The 17,327-nt window shown below is 51.8% G+C and overlaps 1 protein-coding gene across 1 annotated transcript in view; it reads left to right on the plus strand.

The window, feature by feature from the left end:
* Positions 1–17,327, plus strand: part of Sptbn4 (spectrin beta, non-erythrocytic 4) — an 88,372-nt gene that overhangs the window by 27,186 nt on the left and 43,859 nt on the right. Inside the window, exons 8-17 of the mRNA XM_050129032.1 lie at positions 1,418–1,530; positions 1,730–1,917; positions 1,991–2,108; positions 2,737–2,895; positions 3,978–4,280; positions 5,627–5,777; positions 9,242–10,175; positions 11,390–11,527; positions 14,674–15,424; positions 16,777–16,979. Coding sequence (XP_049984989.1) covers positions 1,418–1,530; positions 1,730–1,917; positions 1,991–2,108; positions 2,737–2,895; positions 3,978–4,280; positions 5,627–5,777; positions 9,242–10,175; positions 11,390–11,527; positions 14,674–15,424; positions 16,777–16,979 — 3,058 coding nt within the window. The remainder of the gene's footprint in view (positions 1–1,417; positions 1,531–1,729; positions 1,918–1,990; positions 2,109–2,736; positions 2,896–3,977; positions 4,281–5,626; positions 5,778–9,241; positions 10,176–11,389; positions 11,528–14,673; positions 15,425–16,776; positions 16,980–17,327) is intronic.

The following is a 17,327-nucleotide window of genomic DNA, read 5'->3' on the forward strand; positions in this document are numbered from 1 at the left end:
ACAGGGGCCAGCGAGACACCTGGTAAAGATGTCACCAAGCCTGATACTGTGAGTTCGGTCCCAGAGCCCCACAGGGAGAAGGAGAGAACCAGTCCTGCACGGCACAGAATTGATTAAATAATTGATCTGGTTAAAAAGAAATAACTATAGATAGTTTATCTGTGGTTGTGTGTCAGACACTCTTTAATCCCATGAATTAAAAGATCCCCATTGGACAGATTAAAAACAAAAACAAAACAAAAAGAAACAAAAACCCGAGCAGGTGGAATTTGGGAGGCAGAAGCAGGTGGATCTCTGTGAGTTCAAGACAATTCTGGCCTACAAAGCAAGTTCCAGGCCAGCTGTAGCAAGAGAGAGAGAGAGAGAGAGAGAGAGAGAGAGAGAGAGAGAGAGAGAGAGAGAGAGAGAGAGAGAAGAGGGGCTGGAGAGATGGCTCAGCCGTTGAGAGCACTGGCTGCTCTGCCAGAGGTCCTCAGTTCACTTCCCAGCACCCACATGGCAGCTCACAACTCTCTGCAGCTCCAGTTCCAGGGTCCTACACCCTCACACAGACACATATTTAGGCAAAACACCAATGTATATTAAAATAAAAAATAAATTTTAAAAAAAGAAAGGGGGAAAAACAAAAAGGGGTAGGGTTGGGAGAGACAACTCTAGTTAAGGAAACTGACAGATTCTTCTTCAAGAGGTTTTATGCCCAGCTCCCAAATAGTGGCTCACAACCGTCTGTAACTTTAGTCATAGGGCATGCACTGCCCTCTTCTGGTATGCATGGGCACTGCACAGCACATGTGATACACAGACATACATGTAGGCAGAGCGCTCATATATATAAATAAGAATAAAGTTTACAATTTTTTAGAAAAAATAGCTGGTCAGTAGTGGCTCAGGTCTGTAATCCCAGCTCTTGTGAGGCAGCAGCAGGTAGATCTCTGAATTCCAGCTAGGCTGGTCCACAGAGTGAGTTCCAGGAGAGCCTGGGCTACACAGAGAAACTTGACCTTGAAAAACAACAACAACAACAACAAAACAGATAGAAACTGACCCCTCCAATTTAAAAAAAAAAAAAAGAAAAGAAAAAGAAAAGCAGGAATAGCAAAATGTGCTCAGTGGCTAAAAGCGGTGACTGATCTTGGGGAGGTTCTGCAGGTTCAATCCGGAGCACGACACGCAGCTCACAACCACCAATAATTGCAACTCGAAGGGATCTGGCGCCCTCTTCTGGCCTCTAACAACACTGTACACACATGGCTCAGTCACAGGCAGAACACCCATAGAGAAAATGATAAAATAATGTCTAATTAAAAAATTAAAAAAGAGAAAGAAAACACCAACCTTGAGGCCTAGAGAGGTTGCTTTGCCTAAGGCCACACAGATAGAGGCTCCACTGTGTTCCTTGAATCCTCTCTCCCGCCAGACGTGAACATGGAGGCTCCAGATGAGAAGTCCATCATCACCTATGTGGTCTCATTCTACCACTACTTCTCCAAGATGAAGGCTCTCGCTGTGGAGGGAAAGCGGATTGGGAAGGTAGGAGGGAGCCAAGAAACGGGGGAGGGCGGAGACCTTAGGAACGGCTCCTGGGTCTCGGAGATTAAGTCTCTATAGCGATGCCCAGAGCCATTAGGACAGCCATCCTCTCTTTACTACGGAACCAGACTCCGTACCTTGTACTTGGAGTTTTCTCTGTGCGGAACGAGGCTGACTCTCCCTTTTTTTGCTGGATCAGGTCCTGGACCAAGTGTTGGAAGTGGACAAGATCATAGAGCGCTACGAGGAGCTGGCAGCGGAGCTGCTGGCCTGGATCCACCGCACCGTGGGCCTCATCAGCAACCAGAAGTTCGCCAACTCCCTGAGTGGGGTGCAGCAGCAGCTGCAGGCGTTCACCGCCTACTGTACGCTGGAGAAGCCCGTCAAGTGAGACTTGGCTCCCGAGTGGAGGGGTGGTGATGGGCGCTGAGACGGGGACCCTGAACTCATGCCTCCTCAGGTTTCAGGAGAAGGGGAACCTGGAGGTGCTACTCTTCAGTATCCAGAGCAAACTGCGCGCCCACAACCGGCGCCTCTTTGTGCCTCGGGAAGGCTGTGGCATCTGGGATATTGACAAGGTGAGCGCCTTAGTTTGTGTTTATTGCTGTGAAGAGACACCATGACCACAGGGACTCTTAAAAAGGAAAACATTTAACTGGATAGCGTACAGTCCAGAGGTTTAGTCCATTATCATTACGGCGGGGAACATGGTGGCCCGCAAGCAGACGTGGTGATGGAGGAGCTGAGAGTTCTCCATCAGGATGACAGACAGCAGGAAGAGTGAGTCGAGGGGCCGGGCTTGAGCATCTGCAACCTCAAAGCCTGCCCCAAGTAACACTTCCTCCTACAAGACCACACCCACTCCGACAAGGCCACACCTCCTAACAGCGCCACTCCCTAGGGGCTTATGGGGGTCATTCAAACCGCCACAGTGAGGTTGGGGACATACGGGAGACAAGGTGGCATCATGGCATTGTACAGGTTCCCATGACAGAATCATGGACTAAACGCTTATTCTGCCAGTTTTCCAGGGGGAGCATCAGGAGGGGGCAGTGGTTTGGTTGGTTTTTCTTGTTTTTGTTTGTTTTTCTTCTAATTTGCTTGAAGGTGCCATATGTGCTGTGAGTGGCCTCAGACAGAAAAGTCAGGATCACTAAGCAGGGGACAGTTGCTGGACTCTAAGTACCTCCTCCTGTCTTCCCCCAGGCATGGGGCGACCTGGAGAAGGCAGAACACGAGCGAGAGGCGGCCCTCAGAGCTGAGCTCATCCGACAGGAGAAGTTGGAACTCTTGGCTCAAAGGTTTGACCACAAGGTGGCCATGAGGGAAAGCTGGCTAAACGAGAACCAGCGCCTGGTCTCCCAGGTACAAGGGTGGACCTGGCTGCGGTGTGGGGTGTGGGGTGGGGAGGGTGTGGAGGGTGTCAAAGGGGTGGAGGGGGTGGAGGGGGTGGGGGAGTGGAGGGGATGTAGGGGGTAGAGGGGGTATAGGGTGTAGGGGTGGTAGGGGGTATAGGGGTGTGGGGTGTGGGGGGTGTGGGATGGAGGGGATGGAGGGGGGGGAGGGGGTGGAGGTGAGAAGACCTCATTGCCTTGGGACTCAAAATGAAGAACAGGGAAGGCTGGTTTAGCTTTTTAGATGACCAAGGAGGATGGGAAGGGACGTCCTGAGAGATCGGTGAGGGAAATGGGTCTGAGTTTTGAGGTGACAGGAGAATGAAGATCATCTTGAGGAGAGGGGGAAATCGTTCCCCCTTCCACACAGGAATGTGTAAGTTGAGTAAGTGAAGATGGAGATTGTATCTGGTGTCCAGGGTAACTTCAGAGAATAGAACTGGTCTCCCAAGTAAGGGGATGGGGCAAATCTGGTCCTCATTCTCCAGGACGATGCAAAGGCAGACAAATGAGAGGTGAATAAGGCTGATCTCTAGAGTAACTGGGCAAGGTAGGCTGGTTTCTAGAGTAACCAGGGAGCGTGGGGCTAGTCTCCAGCGTAACGGGAGTGGGGAGTGAACTGATCTCCAGGGCAACTAGAAAAGGTGTTCTGTTGTCGAGAAACTATGATGGGTCTGGTTTCCAAGGCAGCACTAGAAGGTAGGTTTGATTTCTAGGGTAACTGGAGGTGGGCGGGACTGGTCTCCAAGGTAACAAAGGAAGACTAGACAGACCGGTTTCTAAGGTAACTGAATAGGGTGAGGCTAGTCTCCAGGTTAACAGTGGGACTGACTTTCAGGGTCACAGTGAGGGTGGGGTTGGTCTCCAGACACACAGGGAAAGGAGGGCTGATGTCGTGAAAACTGGGAAAGTGTGGCTGGTCTCTGGGACGAGGAAGCTTCAGGCTTGAGCCCTGAGATGATGAGGGAAGAGTTGCTAGGGTCATTTTGGGTCAAGGCAGCAGGTGGGCTGCGGAAGCAGCATGGTAAGTGTCTGTGGCCTGCGACTGCCCAGGACAACTTTGGCTATGAGCTGCCAGCGGTGGAGGCAGCCATGAAGAAGCATGAAGCCATCGAGGCCGATATTGCAGCCTACGAGGAGCGGGTTCAGGGTGTGGCGGAGCTGGCCCAGGCGTTGGCAGCTGAAGGCTACTATGACGCCCGGCGGGTGGCAGCCCAGCGCGACAGTGTCCTTCGCCAGTGGGCCCTGCTGACTGGGCTGGTGGGTGCCCGAAGGACCCGGCTGGAGCAGAATCTGGCCCTGCAAAAGGTCTTCCAGGAGATGGTCTACATGGTGGACTGGATGGAGGAGATGCAGGTGAGGACCTGATGAGCGGCCTCTGAGTCGGGGCTCAGGTGTTTGGAGGACAGGGAAGGATGCAGATCCGGAGGGCTGGTGCAGAGGTGGAGATGTGGGAGGAAAAAGACAGAGATGAAGAGGAAGCCACAGGGTGGAGATGTGGCTCAGCTGGTACAGTGCTTGTTTGCCGTGGGTCACCCCGGCACCTACAGCTGGGCATGGTAGTGCACACCTACAACCATAGCACTCAGGAGGTGGGGGGGGCAACCTGGAGTTCAAGGTCATCCTCAGCTACTTAGTGTGTTCAATTAAAAAAAAAAAAGACCACAGTGCTGGTGCACACCTTTAATTCCAGTACTTGGGAGAGAGGGGCAGGTGGATCTCTGTGAGTTTGAGGTAAACCTGGTCTACAGAGAGAGGTCCATGACAGCTAGTGCTACACAGAGAAATCTCGTTTTGAAAAGCAAGCAAACAAACAAAACAAAACAAACAAAAAAGTTCAGCAAGATGGCTTAGCGGGTAAAGGTGTTTGCTATCAAGCCCGATGAGCTGATTCAATCTCCAGGACTCATCTGACAGAGGGAGAAAGCCAGCGCCCCAAATTGTCCTCAGACGTCCTTGCAAATGTGCACATTTGTGCCTATGCAGCACAGTAAATAAGTAAATAAATGCAGCAAAAGCAGAAGTGAAGGTGCTGGAACCCGCGTGGAAGGGAGAACTGACCACAGAGTTGCCCTTTGACCATCACACGCATGTTTTGGCATGAGTGCCCCCAGTGTCACACATGTGCGCACTCCCACACCCCATGCAACACATAAACACATCCCACACACATCCCATATACCACACACACACCATACACCCTCTATATACCATACACACAACCCCACACACATTACAAACACACATGTACACACACATACACATCATACACACACCATATATCACACACACCACATAGCCCCCCACACCCCATACACCACACACGTACACCACACACCCCATACACCATACACAATTACATACATATACATGCACACACATCACACATATATGTACACACCCCATACACCCCATACTTCATACACACTTAATTCACCACAAGCATCCCACACACACCATACACACACACATACACCACACACACAAACACCCCACATACTCATACACACATATATGCACACCACACACACACAGACCACACCCACATACCACACACACAGAAAAGCAAATGGATATCTGGCTAGAGGGAAAACACCTGGATAGAGTGAGTCAGTTTGGAGAAGAGATGTCTACCAAAGATAGATGGATAGAGAGTGGCCCTGAGCGATGACAGTGGTGAACTCAGTGCTGTCTCCTGGCAGACTCAGCTGCTTTCTCGGGAATGTGGGCAGCATCTGGTGGAGGCTGATGACCTGCTGCAGAAACATGGCCTCCTGGAGGGGGACATCGCAGCCCAGAGTGAGCGGGTGGAGGCCCTCAATGCTGCAGCCCTGAGGTTCTCTCAGTTGCAGGGTAAGTCTCGGGAATGGAAGGGGGGGTCTTTCGTGCTGGAGGCTGGAGGACTCCTGAGAGATGAGGGGGGAGGGAGGAAGAGAGGGACGGAGGGAGGGAGGGAAGGAAGGAGGAAGGTAGGTCTCCCCGTTCTTGGAGGCATCTAAGTAGAGTATAGGATCTCACTTGGTTAGGAAGATCATGGGGGTGCCAATGCCAAGTGGAGTTATTGGACCACGAAACTTTTATCCTGCTTTGTGGTCATACGGAAATACTTCTCTTGATTTGAACACGAATGTGCCAAGTTTTTCACAACTTAATCTCAGTTTGCACCATAAAACAACAACATCAAACGTACAAGGAGTTGAGGATGTGCCCGGTGTGGTGGTGCACACCTGTAATCCCTGCACTCGGGAGGCAGAAGCAGGAGGATCTTTGAGTTTGAAGGCAGCCTGGTCTATAGAGTGAATTCCAGGACAGCCAGGGCTACACAGAGAAACCCTCATTTTTTTTTGTTTGTTTTTAGATTTATTTTTTGTCTGCATGTATGTATGTATGTACCTCATACATGCCTGGTGACCATACATGCCTGGCGGTCAGAAGAGAGCACTGGATCCCCTTAAACTGTAGTTATGAATGGCTGTGAGCTGCCATGTGGGTGCTGGGCATTGAACCGGGGTCCTCTGCAGAGATGCTCTTAACCATGAGTGATCTTTCCAGCCCCTCCTGACTCAGCATCCCAACCATTCTTATTTGTATAGGTGTAACAATACAGGTGTAACAAGTGGAGGCTCCCGCAGTTGACAATAGCACTTAGTTACCTCAGCTGGCTGAGGGGATGCGGGGGTCATTGTGGTTTGCACAGCCACCTTGATTTTGTCTGTGCACAGGAATGCCTGTGAGTCGACTCGCTTTTGTTCTATGTGTGGTCTGGGAATGGCTTCTGTGATGGTGTTCCGATTCTTGTCTGATGTTTGTCTGCTAGCCCTGAGTGCTGACAGCCTTTTCTTTGATGAGAAAACTGAAGCCCACACTTCAGAGCTTGCAAGATGATGGAGGAGTTTCTCACTCTTATTGGGAATGTGCTGTTTCCTAAGAGCAAATTTGGGCTGGGGTTGTGGCTAAGTGGGGGAGTTCTAGCCTAGCATGCAGGAGGCCCTGGGTTCAATCCTTTGCACCAACAAACAGTGTGGTGGTGACTGTGAGCCTTGCACTTGGAAGATGGAGACAGGAGGATTGGAAACTTAAGGTCATCTTTGGCTACACAGAGAGTTCAAGGCATTTGGAGTTACTTGACCTCCTATCTCAGAAAAAGAAAGGAGGGAAGGAGGGAGGGAGGGAGAGAGAGAGAGAGAGAGAGAGAGAGAGAGAGAGAGAGAGAGAGCATTGAATTTTTTTCCTGATCTTGGTGGCTGTCCTGATTTCAACCCAAACTCCTGTTGCCCACATCAAGCCCTCAGAGGAGGCTGTTGGGGTCCTCTCTTGCCTTAGGGATGGATGTCCAGGAGGTCTTCCCTGCCCTCCTCTTGTGTAGTAAGAGCTGCAGTGGGCTGTGTCCCCAGCGCCCGGCCGCCCACATGACTTATGCCCCGAAATAACTACACAGAAACTGTATTCTTTTAAACATTGCCCAGCCCATTAGTTCCAGCCTCTTATTGGCTAGCTCTTACATATTGATCTAACCCATTTCTTTTTTTTTGGTTTTTTGAGACAGGGTTTCTCTGTGGTTTTGGAGCCTGTCCTGGGACTAGCACTTGTAGACCAGGCTGGCCTCGAACTCACAGAGATCCTCCTGCCTCTGCCTCCCGAGTGCTGGGATTAAAGGCGTGCGCCACCACCGCCCGGCCCCATTTCTAATAATCTGTGTAGCCCACGAGGTGGCTTACCAGGGAAGATCTTAACCTGCAGCTGTGTCGGGTGGGAGAATCATGGAGACTGCCTGACTTGGCTTCTTTCTCCCAGCATTCTGTTCTGTTTTCTCCGCCTACCTAATTTTCTGTCCTATCAGGCCAAGCAGTTTTATTAGTTAACCAATGAAAGCTACAGATACGATACAAGACCCACCTCCATCACTCTTGTGACTTCCCAGCCCCTGAGGTCACCAGTAGCAGCACCAAAGTACAACAAAGAGGCCAGTGTGGGCTGTGTTGTCATGGTGATGATGCACTACTAATCCAGAGCATCTCTTCATCAACCCCGCCCCTTTTGAATCCTGGGGGTTGGATCCAGGACTTTGGACACACTGAGCAGGCGGCCCTCCGCTGCTCACAGGTGCCCTCTGAGCAAATGCTCTGATGTTGGGCTGTGCTGTGCTTCCTTTCATTTTTTATTTTGACACAGGGCCTCACTAAGGTGCTCAGGCTAGCCTTGAACTCACTTGGTAACAAGGGCAGTTTCCTAAATAGTTGGGCCACTTAGCTTGACTTTAAAGATATTTTTAAAGATCAATTTCACTTTTATGTGTGCGTGTGTGCCTGTGTGAGTGTGGGTGCCCGTGGAGGACAGAATCGGGCATCAAATCCCATGTAGCTGCAGCTACAGTCAGTTGTGAGCCAACTGGGAACCCAACTCAGGTCGCTTTGGAAGAGCAACAAGTGCTCTTAACTGTGGAGCCATCTTTCCAGCCCCCTTTTAATCTTTAGATTTTTAGACAGAGTCTTGTCATGAAGTCCAGGATGGCTTCAACCTTGCAATCCCTTTGCCCCCACCTCCCAAATTCTGGGATTACAGGCATGCACTATTGACTGTATTTGCTCCATTGAAGACAGGTTGACAGTTAAATGAATTTCGCATTTTTTTCTACGTAAGAACTAGGGACTATGGAGGAAGTAAAATTATTCGAGTAAAAGAGTTCATGGGACGGCATGGTGGCGCACATCTTTAATCCCATTATTAGAGAGGCTAGTGGCAGGTGGACCTTGAGAGTTCGAGGCTAGCCCGGGGTGCATAGTGAATTATGGGACAGCCAGAGCTACATAGCAAGACCCTGTTTCGAAAAAAAAAAAACAAAGAACAAACAAACAAAAACAAACAAAAAAAACCAAGCCAAATCAAACCAAAAACCTAACAAAAAAACACGTTAATAGATGAGGCAAGGAGAGGGAATCCTAAACACTTCCTGAAGGGCAAGGAAGTTACATTTGGCCCATTTCCAGGGAAATTGTATTTACATTCTCAAAATCACATCTGAGATGCTTGGAACCCATCAGTCAGCTGCACAGCACCCCATTCCCCGAGCTCTGCCCTGTGGTTTGAAATGTGGAGTGTGATAATTAATGAAGGAGATAGTCCTTACCGGCACGAAGGGAGCCATTACCCTAAAGAAAGACTAAACAGGTGGTGGCATTCCACGGTCGGAAGGTTGAGGTAGCCGGTGAGAAGACTGAGAATCCAGTGCTTGCTCCAAACTTGGGGTGTTCGGGAACTCTTAGGACGAGGTGACACGGGCTCGCGCCTCTTCCTATCCTCTCCTTCCCCTGCCCCAGGCTATCAGCCCTGCGATCCTCAGGTCATTTGTAACCGCGTGAACCACGTGCACGGCTGTCTGGCAGAGCTGCAGGATCAGGCGGCGCGGCGACGCGCGGAGCTGGAGGCTTCGCGGAGCCTGTGGGCGCTGCTGCAGGAGCTGGAGGAGGCGGAGAGCTGGGCCCGGGACAAAGAGCGCCTCCTAGAGGCCACGAGCGGCAGTGGTGGCGCGGCGGGCACGGCGGGAGGCGCGCACGACCTGTCCAGCACCGCTCGCCTGCTGGCGCAGCACAAGATCCTGCAGGGCGAACTGGGCGGCCGGCGGACGCTGTTGCAGCAGGCGCTGCGACGCGGAGAGGAGCTGGCGGCGGCGGGTGGCTCCGTGGGCCCTGGCGCTGAGCCCTTGCACTTGGCCAGCCTGGCGGAGCGCGCGGCGAGCGCCCGACGTCGGTGGCAGCGGCTGGAAGAGGCGGCTGCGCGCCGGGAACGAAGGTTGCAGGAGGCGCGGGCTCTGCATCAGTTCGGCGCGGACCTAGACGGGCTCCTGGATTGGCTTCGCGACGCGTACCGCCTGGCAGCGGCCGGCGATTTCGGTCACGACGAGGCGTCCAGCCGTCGCCTGGCACGCCAGCACCGCGCTCTCACCGGGGAGGTGGAAGCGCATCGCGGCCCTGTGAGTGGCCTGCGGCGCCAGCTGGCGGCACTGGGAGGAGCCAGCGGCGCCGGGCCGCTAGTGGTGGCGCTGCAAGTGCGCGTGGTGGAAGCCGAGCAGTTGTTCGCCGAGGTGACCGAGGTGGCCGCGCTGCGACGCCAGTGGCTGCGGGACGCGCTCGCCGTGTACCGTATGTTCGGCGAGGTGCACGCGTGCGAGCTGTGGATCGGCGAGAAAGAGCAGTGGCTGCTGGCCATGCGTGTACCCGATTCCCTTGACGACGTTGAGGTGGTGCAGCACCGGTGAGCGCACACGTGAAAGACACTCATGACCCCTTGCTCACACACCCAACCTCACAATGCTTTGGTTCAACAATTCACACGGGGGCAACCCCAGCTTTATTCTTCATCAGCTTTGTGATTGCCATACATTCTGGACCTCGGTTTGCCCATGTATCAAACAGGGTGGGCTTCATTGCCTATGTCTCACACTTGTGGGGAACAGGAAATGAGTTCACAAATGTGAAAGACCTAGCAAATGCTTTCGGGGTGCAGAGCCTCCCACATCCACTTGCTGCTGTTGTTTATAGTCACAGAGCACACATATTGACAGACCCTTCCAACCTGGCCCATGTCTGGGTCTCCCATTATGACAGATGTCATCTCTCTAGCTCCTAACGTGGCTCCCATCCTGAAGCACACCTTTAATCCCAGCATAGGCAGGCAGATCTCTGTGAATTCGAGGCCAGTCTGGTCTACATGATGAGTTCCAGAACAGCCAAAGCTACATAGTGAGACCCTACCTCAAAAATTAAAAATAAATCAATAATCCTGGCCTGACATATGGAGGGCAGGTTGAGGGAGGTGACAGTGGCAGCTGAGTTGGGCGCTGAAGAGGAGGCCAAGTAGATATAGATCATGGGGGGGGAATCGTGATCTGGGGCAGTTCTCCAAAATAAGATCTAGGGGCCAGGGGCTTGGGAGCTGTGAGCTAGGGGGTCAGGGGAGGACTGCATAGGAAGGGGGATAGATGCCAAGGGCATTCACAGTAGGTGACAGAGTACCAAGGCTGAAGACGGGTTCCAAAGGGAAAGACTGAGGTTGGGCATGGAGGTGCGGAGGGCAAGCATTCAGCGGCGAGGCTGCAGAGTGGAAGGATGGATGCTGTGACCAGAGACAGAGTGATGGAACGTCCAGAGGACCAGGATGGAGTGCTGAGCGGTCTAACACTTCAGCAGGCTGCTGAAAAACTAGAGCCTTAGCTGGTTAGGGTGGCTCACACGCCTGAGCTCAAGGTCATCCTCAGCTGTGTGGAGAGTTTGAGGCCAGCCTTGGGCTACCTGTGCAACCAAACTCCAGCAGCAGCAAGAAGGAAAGACAGAGAGAAAAAGAGAAGAAAGTAAGAAAGAGAAAAAATCCTGCAAGGGAAAGTGAGAAGTGGCATAGGAACCTATGACCAAAGAAGTGGGCTGCTTCCTGCGAGTCCTCCCCTCTGATTTCTCCACCCTCTTCTGCAGATTCGAAAGTCTGGACCAGGAGATGAACAGCTTGATGGGCCGAGTCCTGGATGTGAACCACACTGTTCAGGAGTTGGTGGAAGGAGGTCACCCCAGCTCAGATGAAGTGCGCTCTTGCCAGGGTCACCTCAACAGCAGGTAGGTGGGGCCTGGGTAGGAAAGGCCTTCCTGTCAGTACCTTCTCTGTGAAAGTCAAAGGTGTGGGATTCCAACCCCACTTTCGGAAAGGCACACACTTGCGTGCAGTGCCTGTAGAAGCCAGAAGAGGGCATTGCATCCCCTGGAGCTGGAGTTACAGGGGGTTGTGAGCCCTCAGGGATTCACGTGCTGGGGATGACAATAGGGTCCGCTGCTGTATGAGTTCTTAACCACTGAATCATCTCTTCAGTCTCAAGGAAAACCTTGGCGAAAAGGTAATACATACTCAGTGCTGGTGGTGATGGGCTAATGTGGGGTGCAGCCATCCCATTGGCTATTCCCTAGTTTGCTCAGAAAGAGTTTATGAGGTGCTATTATTGGTAAGATTTCCCAAGATCTTCATCTTATTTGGGGATTCTTATTTACTTCTCTATTACTTTGGTCTCAAGGCAAGGGCTTCTGTTGCTCAGGCTGGCCCTTGAACTCACTATGTAGCTGAGGACGCCTTTTAACTCTAAATCCTCTTTCTTCCACCTTTCAGGTACCAGGATTACAGGCATGTGCCACCACATCTGGCTCTATGTTTTGCTATTTATTTTTTATGCATCTATGTGTCTACCTATGTATGTATGTATGTACCTACCTACCTACCTACCTACCTACCTACCTACCTAGAGTTAGGGGCTCACTATGTGGCACTGGCCATCCTGGAACTTGTTATGTAGGTCAGGCTGGCCTCACCTTGAACTTGCAGAGCTCTGCCTGCCTCTGCCTCACAACTGCTAGGATTAAGATGTGTCCCACCATAGCCAGCTTGCTTGTCCTTCTGAGACAAGGTCTTGTGTACCCTAAGCTAGTCTTGAACTTTCTGTATAACAAGGTTGCACTCCACCTCCTATGTACAGGCATGTACTGTCATGAGCAGATTCCCAAGGACTTTATATTTACTGTTTTATCTCCTTGTCTCCCAATTTCCATAATAGGGCTTCCAGAGTTTAGGACATGTTTTTTAAAATTGCATTTCTTTTTTAAATGGTTTATTTAACTTTATTTTATGTGCATTGGTGTGAATGTGTCAGATTCCCCTGCAACTGGATCTTCAGACAGCTGTGAGCTGCCATGTGGGTGCTGGGAACTGAACCGGGGTCCTCTGGAAGAGCAGTCAGCGCTCCTAACCACTGAGCCATATCTCCAGCCCCTAAAAATTGCATTTCCTTCCTTTCCTTTCCCTTCCTTCCTTCCTTCCTTCCTTCCTTCCTTCCTTCCTTCCTTCCTTCCTTCCTTCCTCCCTCCCTTCTTTCCCTTCCTTCCTTTCTTCTTCTCCTCTTCCTTCTCCTCCCTCTCCCTGTCCCCCCCCCCCCCCCCCCCCCCCCCCCCCCCCCCCCCCCCCCCCCCCCCCCCCCCCCCCCCCCCCCCGTGTGTGAAGACAATCTCAGTAGTCAATTCTCTCCTACCGACACATGGGTCCCAGGCCATTAGGTTTGTTGGCAAGTGCTTTTGCTCCTTAAGTTTTTTTCTTTTGAGGGACAGATTTTTTTCTTTTCTTTTTCTTTCTTTTCTTTCTTTCTTTTTTTTTTTTTGCCTGTCTTTTTTTTTTTTTTTTTTGTCCCCCTGAGACAGGGTTTCTCTATGTAGCTCTGGCTGTCCTGGAATTTGGTCTATAGACCAAGCTGGCCTTGAACTCACAGAGACTCTCCTGCCTCTGCCTCCTGAGTGTTGGGATATCTTTTAGGCCTGGAATTTAGAATTGTTTCAGAACAAAGAGCAAGTTGATATCTTTCCTCTGGAAATACCACACTAGAAGTCCTGCTGGCGTGGGGAGGATTAGGACATGAAACTCAGATCTTCAAAACTGAAGTCCAGTCAGGTCCAGCTACCATATAGGGGCCAAGGCAGGAGGAACTGGAGTCCAGCAATTCAGGGTCAGCCTTGGCAACTTAGCAAGATCCTCCCTCAAAAACCAGAGGCTTGCCTGTATCCTATTCCACCGCTCAGGAGACAGACGCAGGATGCCAGCCCGAGATGCACACTCGAACCCATCTGAAAAGGGATGGGTGGGATAGCGTGGACAGGGCACAGCAGTTAAGAGCACTCACATGGAGGCTCACAACCCTCTGTAACTCCAGTTCCAGGGGAGCCAACACCCTCTTCTAACCTCTAAGGGCATGTGGCTGACACTTGTTGCACATAAATACATCCAGACGAAATGAGCACAGACAAAAAAAAAAAAAAACTCACTTCACTTACTTTATCTTAGAAGTGTGAGGCCAGCAACAGGCTTAGCACTTGGGAGACGGAACTGAGGATCGCCCTCCCCCAGGGCAAGCTGACTAGCTAGACTAGCCAGAGAGCCAGAGCTGGAGAGCTACATATGTAAGGGGAGAGCCTACCTCAAGAAATAAAATGGAATAGGTATGTCAGCCTCTAGCCTCTGCAGGCTAACTCACATGTATGTGCACCAGGACACACATGCAAATGTGTGTGCACAACACACACACACTCCCCACAGCTGCAGAAATCAAGCCTGAATAAATAAAGAGCCTGTGGATGTTGGCACAATTAATTATTTTTTCATGATGCTGGGAATGGAATCCAGGGCCTTGCACATGCTAGGCAACTGTTGGATTGAGCTACATCCCAGACCATAAATGTATTTTTCATAATAGAAGACAGTGGAAAGAGTAGCATTGTGAAGCATGCACTCTGTCTTTCTTGTCCTCTTATCTATAGATCCAAGGCTGGTCTTGAACTAAAGACGATCCTCCTCCCTCGCCCCCTAGAGTGCTAAGATTATAGGCATGTGCCACTCCCCACAGCTGTAGTTCTATGCACTGACTGTGCTAAAGGCAGGTTGCTGAATTCTCTGGTCTTTTTGTCTTCAGTCGCTAACATCTGGCCTCTGGAAATGCTGATTAAACTCCGGAAGAGAATGAGATGACAAACAGGGTTCTAATATTATTATGAAGATAAAATTTGATGGCCCTGGAGCAATACATGAAGAGCTGCCACTCTAAGCACTGCCCAGGGTGGGATCCTATTTATCCAGGCACAAACCCACCTTTTCCCAGGTCCCCTGGCCAAGGAATGAACTTTATCCTGGGCTCATGGGCCTCCGGTTGATTACCATCTTTCCTGCTCCTGTACAGGTGGAACCGCATCGTGGAGCTGGTGGAACAGCGCAAAGAAGAGATGAGCGCTGTGCTGCTGGTGGAGAATCACGTGCTGGAGGTGGCCGAGGTGCGCGCCCAAGTGCGCGAGAAGCGGCGCGCGGTAGAGAGCGCGCCGCGGGCGGGCGGAGCTCTTCAGTGGCGCCTGAGTGGCCTGGAGGCGGCCCTGCAGGCACTGGAGCCACGACAAGCAGCGCTGCTGGAGGAGGCTGCGCTGCTGGCAGAGCGCTTCCCGGCACAGGCGACACGCCTGCACCAGGGCGCCGAGGAACTGGGAGCCGAGTGGGGCGCGCTGGCCGGAGCGGCTCAGGCTTGCGGCGAGGCAGTGGCGGCGGCAGGTCGCCTGCAGCGTTTCCTTCGCGATCTGGATACTTTCCTGGACTGGCTGGTGCGGGCGCAGGAGGCGGCGGGCGCCGTCGAGGGACCGCTGCCGCGCAGCTTGGAGGAGGCGGACACGCTGTTGGCGCGGCACGCCGCGCTCAAGGAGGAGGTGGACCAGCGCGAGGAGGACTACACGCGCATCGTGGCTGCCAGCGAGGCGCTGCTGGCGTCCGACGGTGCCGAGCTGGGCCCGGGCCTGGCGCTAGACGAGTGGCTGCCGCACCTCGAAGTTGGCTGGCACAAACTGCTCGGCTTGTGGGAGGACCGCAGAGAGGCGCTAGTCCAGGCGCATGTCTATCAGCTCTTCCTGAGAGACCTGTGCCAGGCGCTCGCGGTGCTGCGCAACCAGGTGCCCGCTGGCGGTGCGCTGGGGTGCGGGTTCGGGGCTTCAATAGGTGGGGGTGGGGTATGGACTAACTTAGTTGTGTTTCCCGGGACTCCTAGATTTCTGTCTTATTCGAGATGGGGATAGAGAATTAAGGGAGAAGTAGCTGTTTATCGGGAAAATTGAGTTTTGAACTGTGAAGGGGAGGACAGGTGTGTGACAGACAGCATTTAAAGGAGTTTCTGGAGTTGGTTGTTTTGTTATTTATTTATCACTGAGACAGGGTCTCTCTATGTTGTCTTGACTGTCCTGGATCTTGCTATGTAGACCAGGTTGGCCTCGAACTCACAGAGATCCTCCTGCTTCTGTTTCCTTGGTGCTAGGATTAAACGTCTGCACCGCCACATGCAACCATATTTTAATTTTTTTGAAGATTTATTTTTATTTGGTTTGCTCACGTGTGTCTGCGCATAAAGTGCATTTAGAGTCACAGGAGGCCAAAAAAGAGTCACAGATAGTTTTGAGCCACCATACGGGTGCTGGGAATCGAACCCAGGTCCTCCAGAAGTGCAACAGGTGAGCCATCTTTCAGCTCCCTATCCTTTTTTCCCTCAAGACAGAATACTTCTCTGTGTAGCCTTGGATCTCCTGGAACTCACGCTGTAGACCAGGCAGGTCTTGAACTCAGAGATCCACCTGCCTCTGCCTCCTGAGTACTGGGATTAAAAGCGTGACCCTTACCCACCTGGCTTAATTTTTAAAAAAAGAATTATTTTTATTATTTTTAACTGTGTGCACATGTGCACATAAGCATTTGAGTACAGGTTCCTAAGAAGGCCAAGGTTCTGGAGCCCTGGAGCTGGAGTTATAGGTGGATTGTGAACTGCCAGACATGGGTGTTTGGGTCTTCTGGAAGAGCTGTAAATGTTCATAACCCATGAGCCATCCCTCCAGCCCTTTGCTTTTATGGAGATAGGGTCTTTTGTGGAGACAGGCCCAAGATGTCTGGAGCTCTTTATATAGACCAGGCTAGCCTTACACTCTCACAGATCTACTTGCCTACGCCTCATAAAGTGCTGGGATTAAAGGTGTCTGCCACCATGTTCTTCTTGGGTTTTGGTAGAGATGAATTTTTAGACAATCACGATAGGAGTGACTTGGAGTTGTGGGTTATCTAGAAGGCAATAGCAAGAGGGGCCATTGTTAGATTTGGGCAGAGGGGACAGAGGCCTGAGGGAATCTGGAAGGACTTACTGCTAAGGAGCAGGTCCAGCAAGAGCAAAAGCCCTGGAGCGGAATAGTGCTTGAAGCCGGCTGGTCGCCTCTCTGGAGTCCTGGGGCGGTGGCGAGCTGACCTGTGTCCCTTCCGTTCCCAGGAGGTGGCGCTCTCTGGCGCTGAGCTCCCCTGCACGGTGGAGTCAGTGGAAGAGGCAATGAAAAGGCACCGGGATTTTCTCACCACGATGGAGCTGAACCAACAAAAGATGCAGGTGGCGGTGCAAGCTGCAGAGGGCCTGCTGCGCCAAGGCAACGCCTACGGGGAGCAGGCGCAGGAGGCAGTGGCCCGGCTGCTGGAGAAGTAGGTCCCCAGTTCCGGAACCACAGAAGGTGGGGTCTGAGCACAGTGGAGCGGGGAGGCATATCCAGATCTTTCCTCCCGTTCCTATTTTCTGCTTCTCTGTTTTCCCCTTATTTCAGTTTAACCCCTTGTTTATTTATCTATGTTTTTGAGATAGGGTCTCTTGTAGCTCAGGTTGGCCTGGGATTTTCTTTTTTATATCTATCTATCTATCTATCTATCTATCTATCTATCTATCTACCTACCTATCTATCTAGTGTGTGTGTGTGTGTGTGTGTGTGTGTGTGTGTGTGTGCAACAGCACATATATTCGAGGGAGTCAGTCCTCTCCTACCATGTGAGTATGAG

The sequence above is a fragment of the Alexandromys fortis genome, unplaced genomic scaffold (assembly GCF_014885135.2).
Source record: "Alexandromys fortis isolate MF-2015 unplaced genomic scaffold, M_Fortis_MF-2015_v1.1 scaffold_293, whole genome shotgun sequence".
NCBI lineage: Eukaryota > Metazoa > Chordata > Mammalia > Rodentia > Cricetidae > Alexandromys > Alexandromys fortis.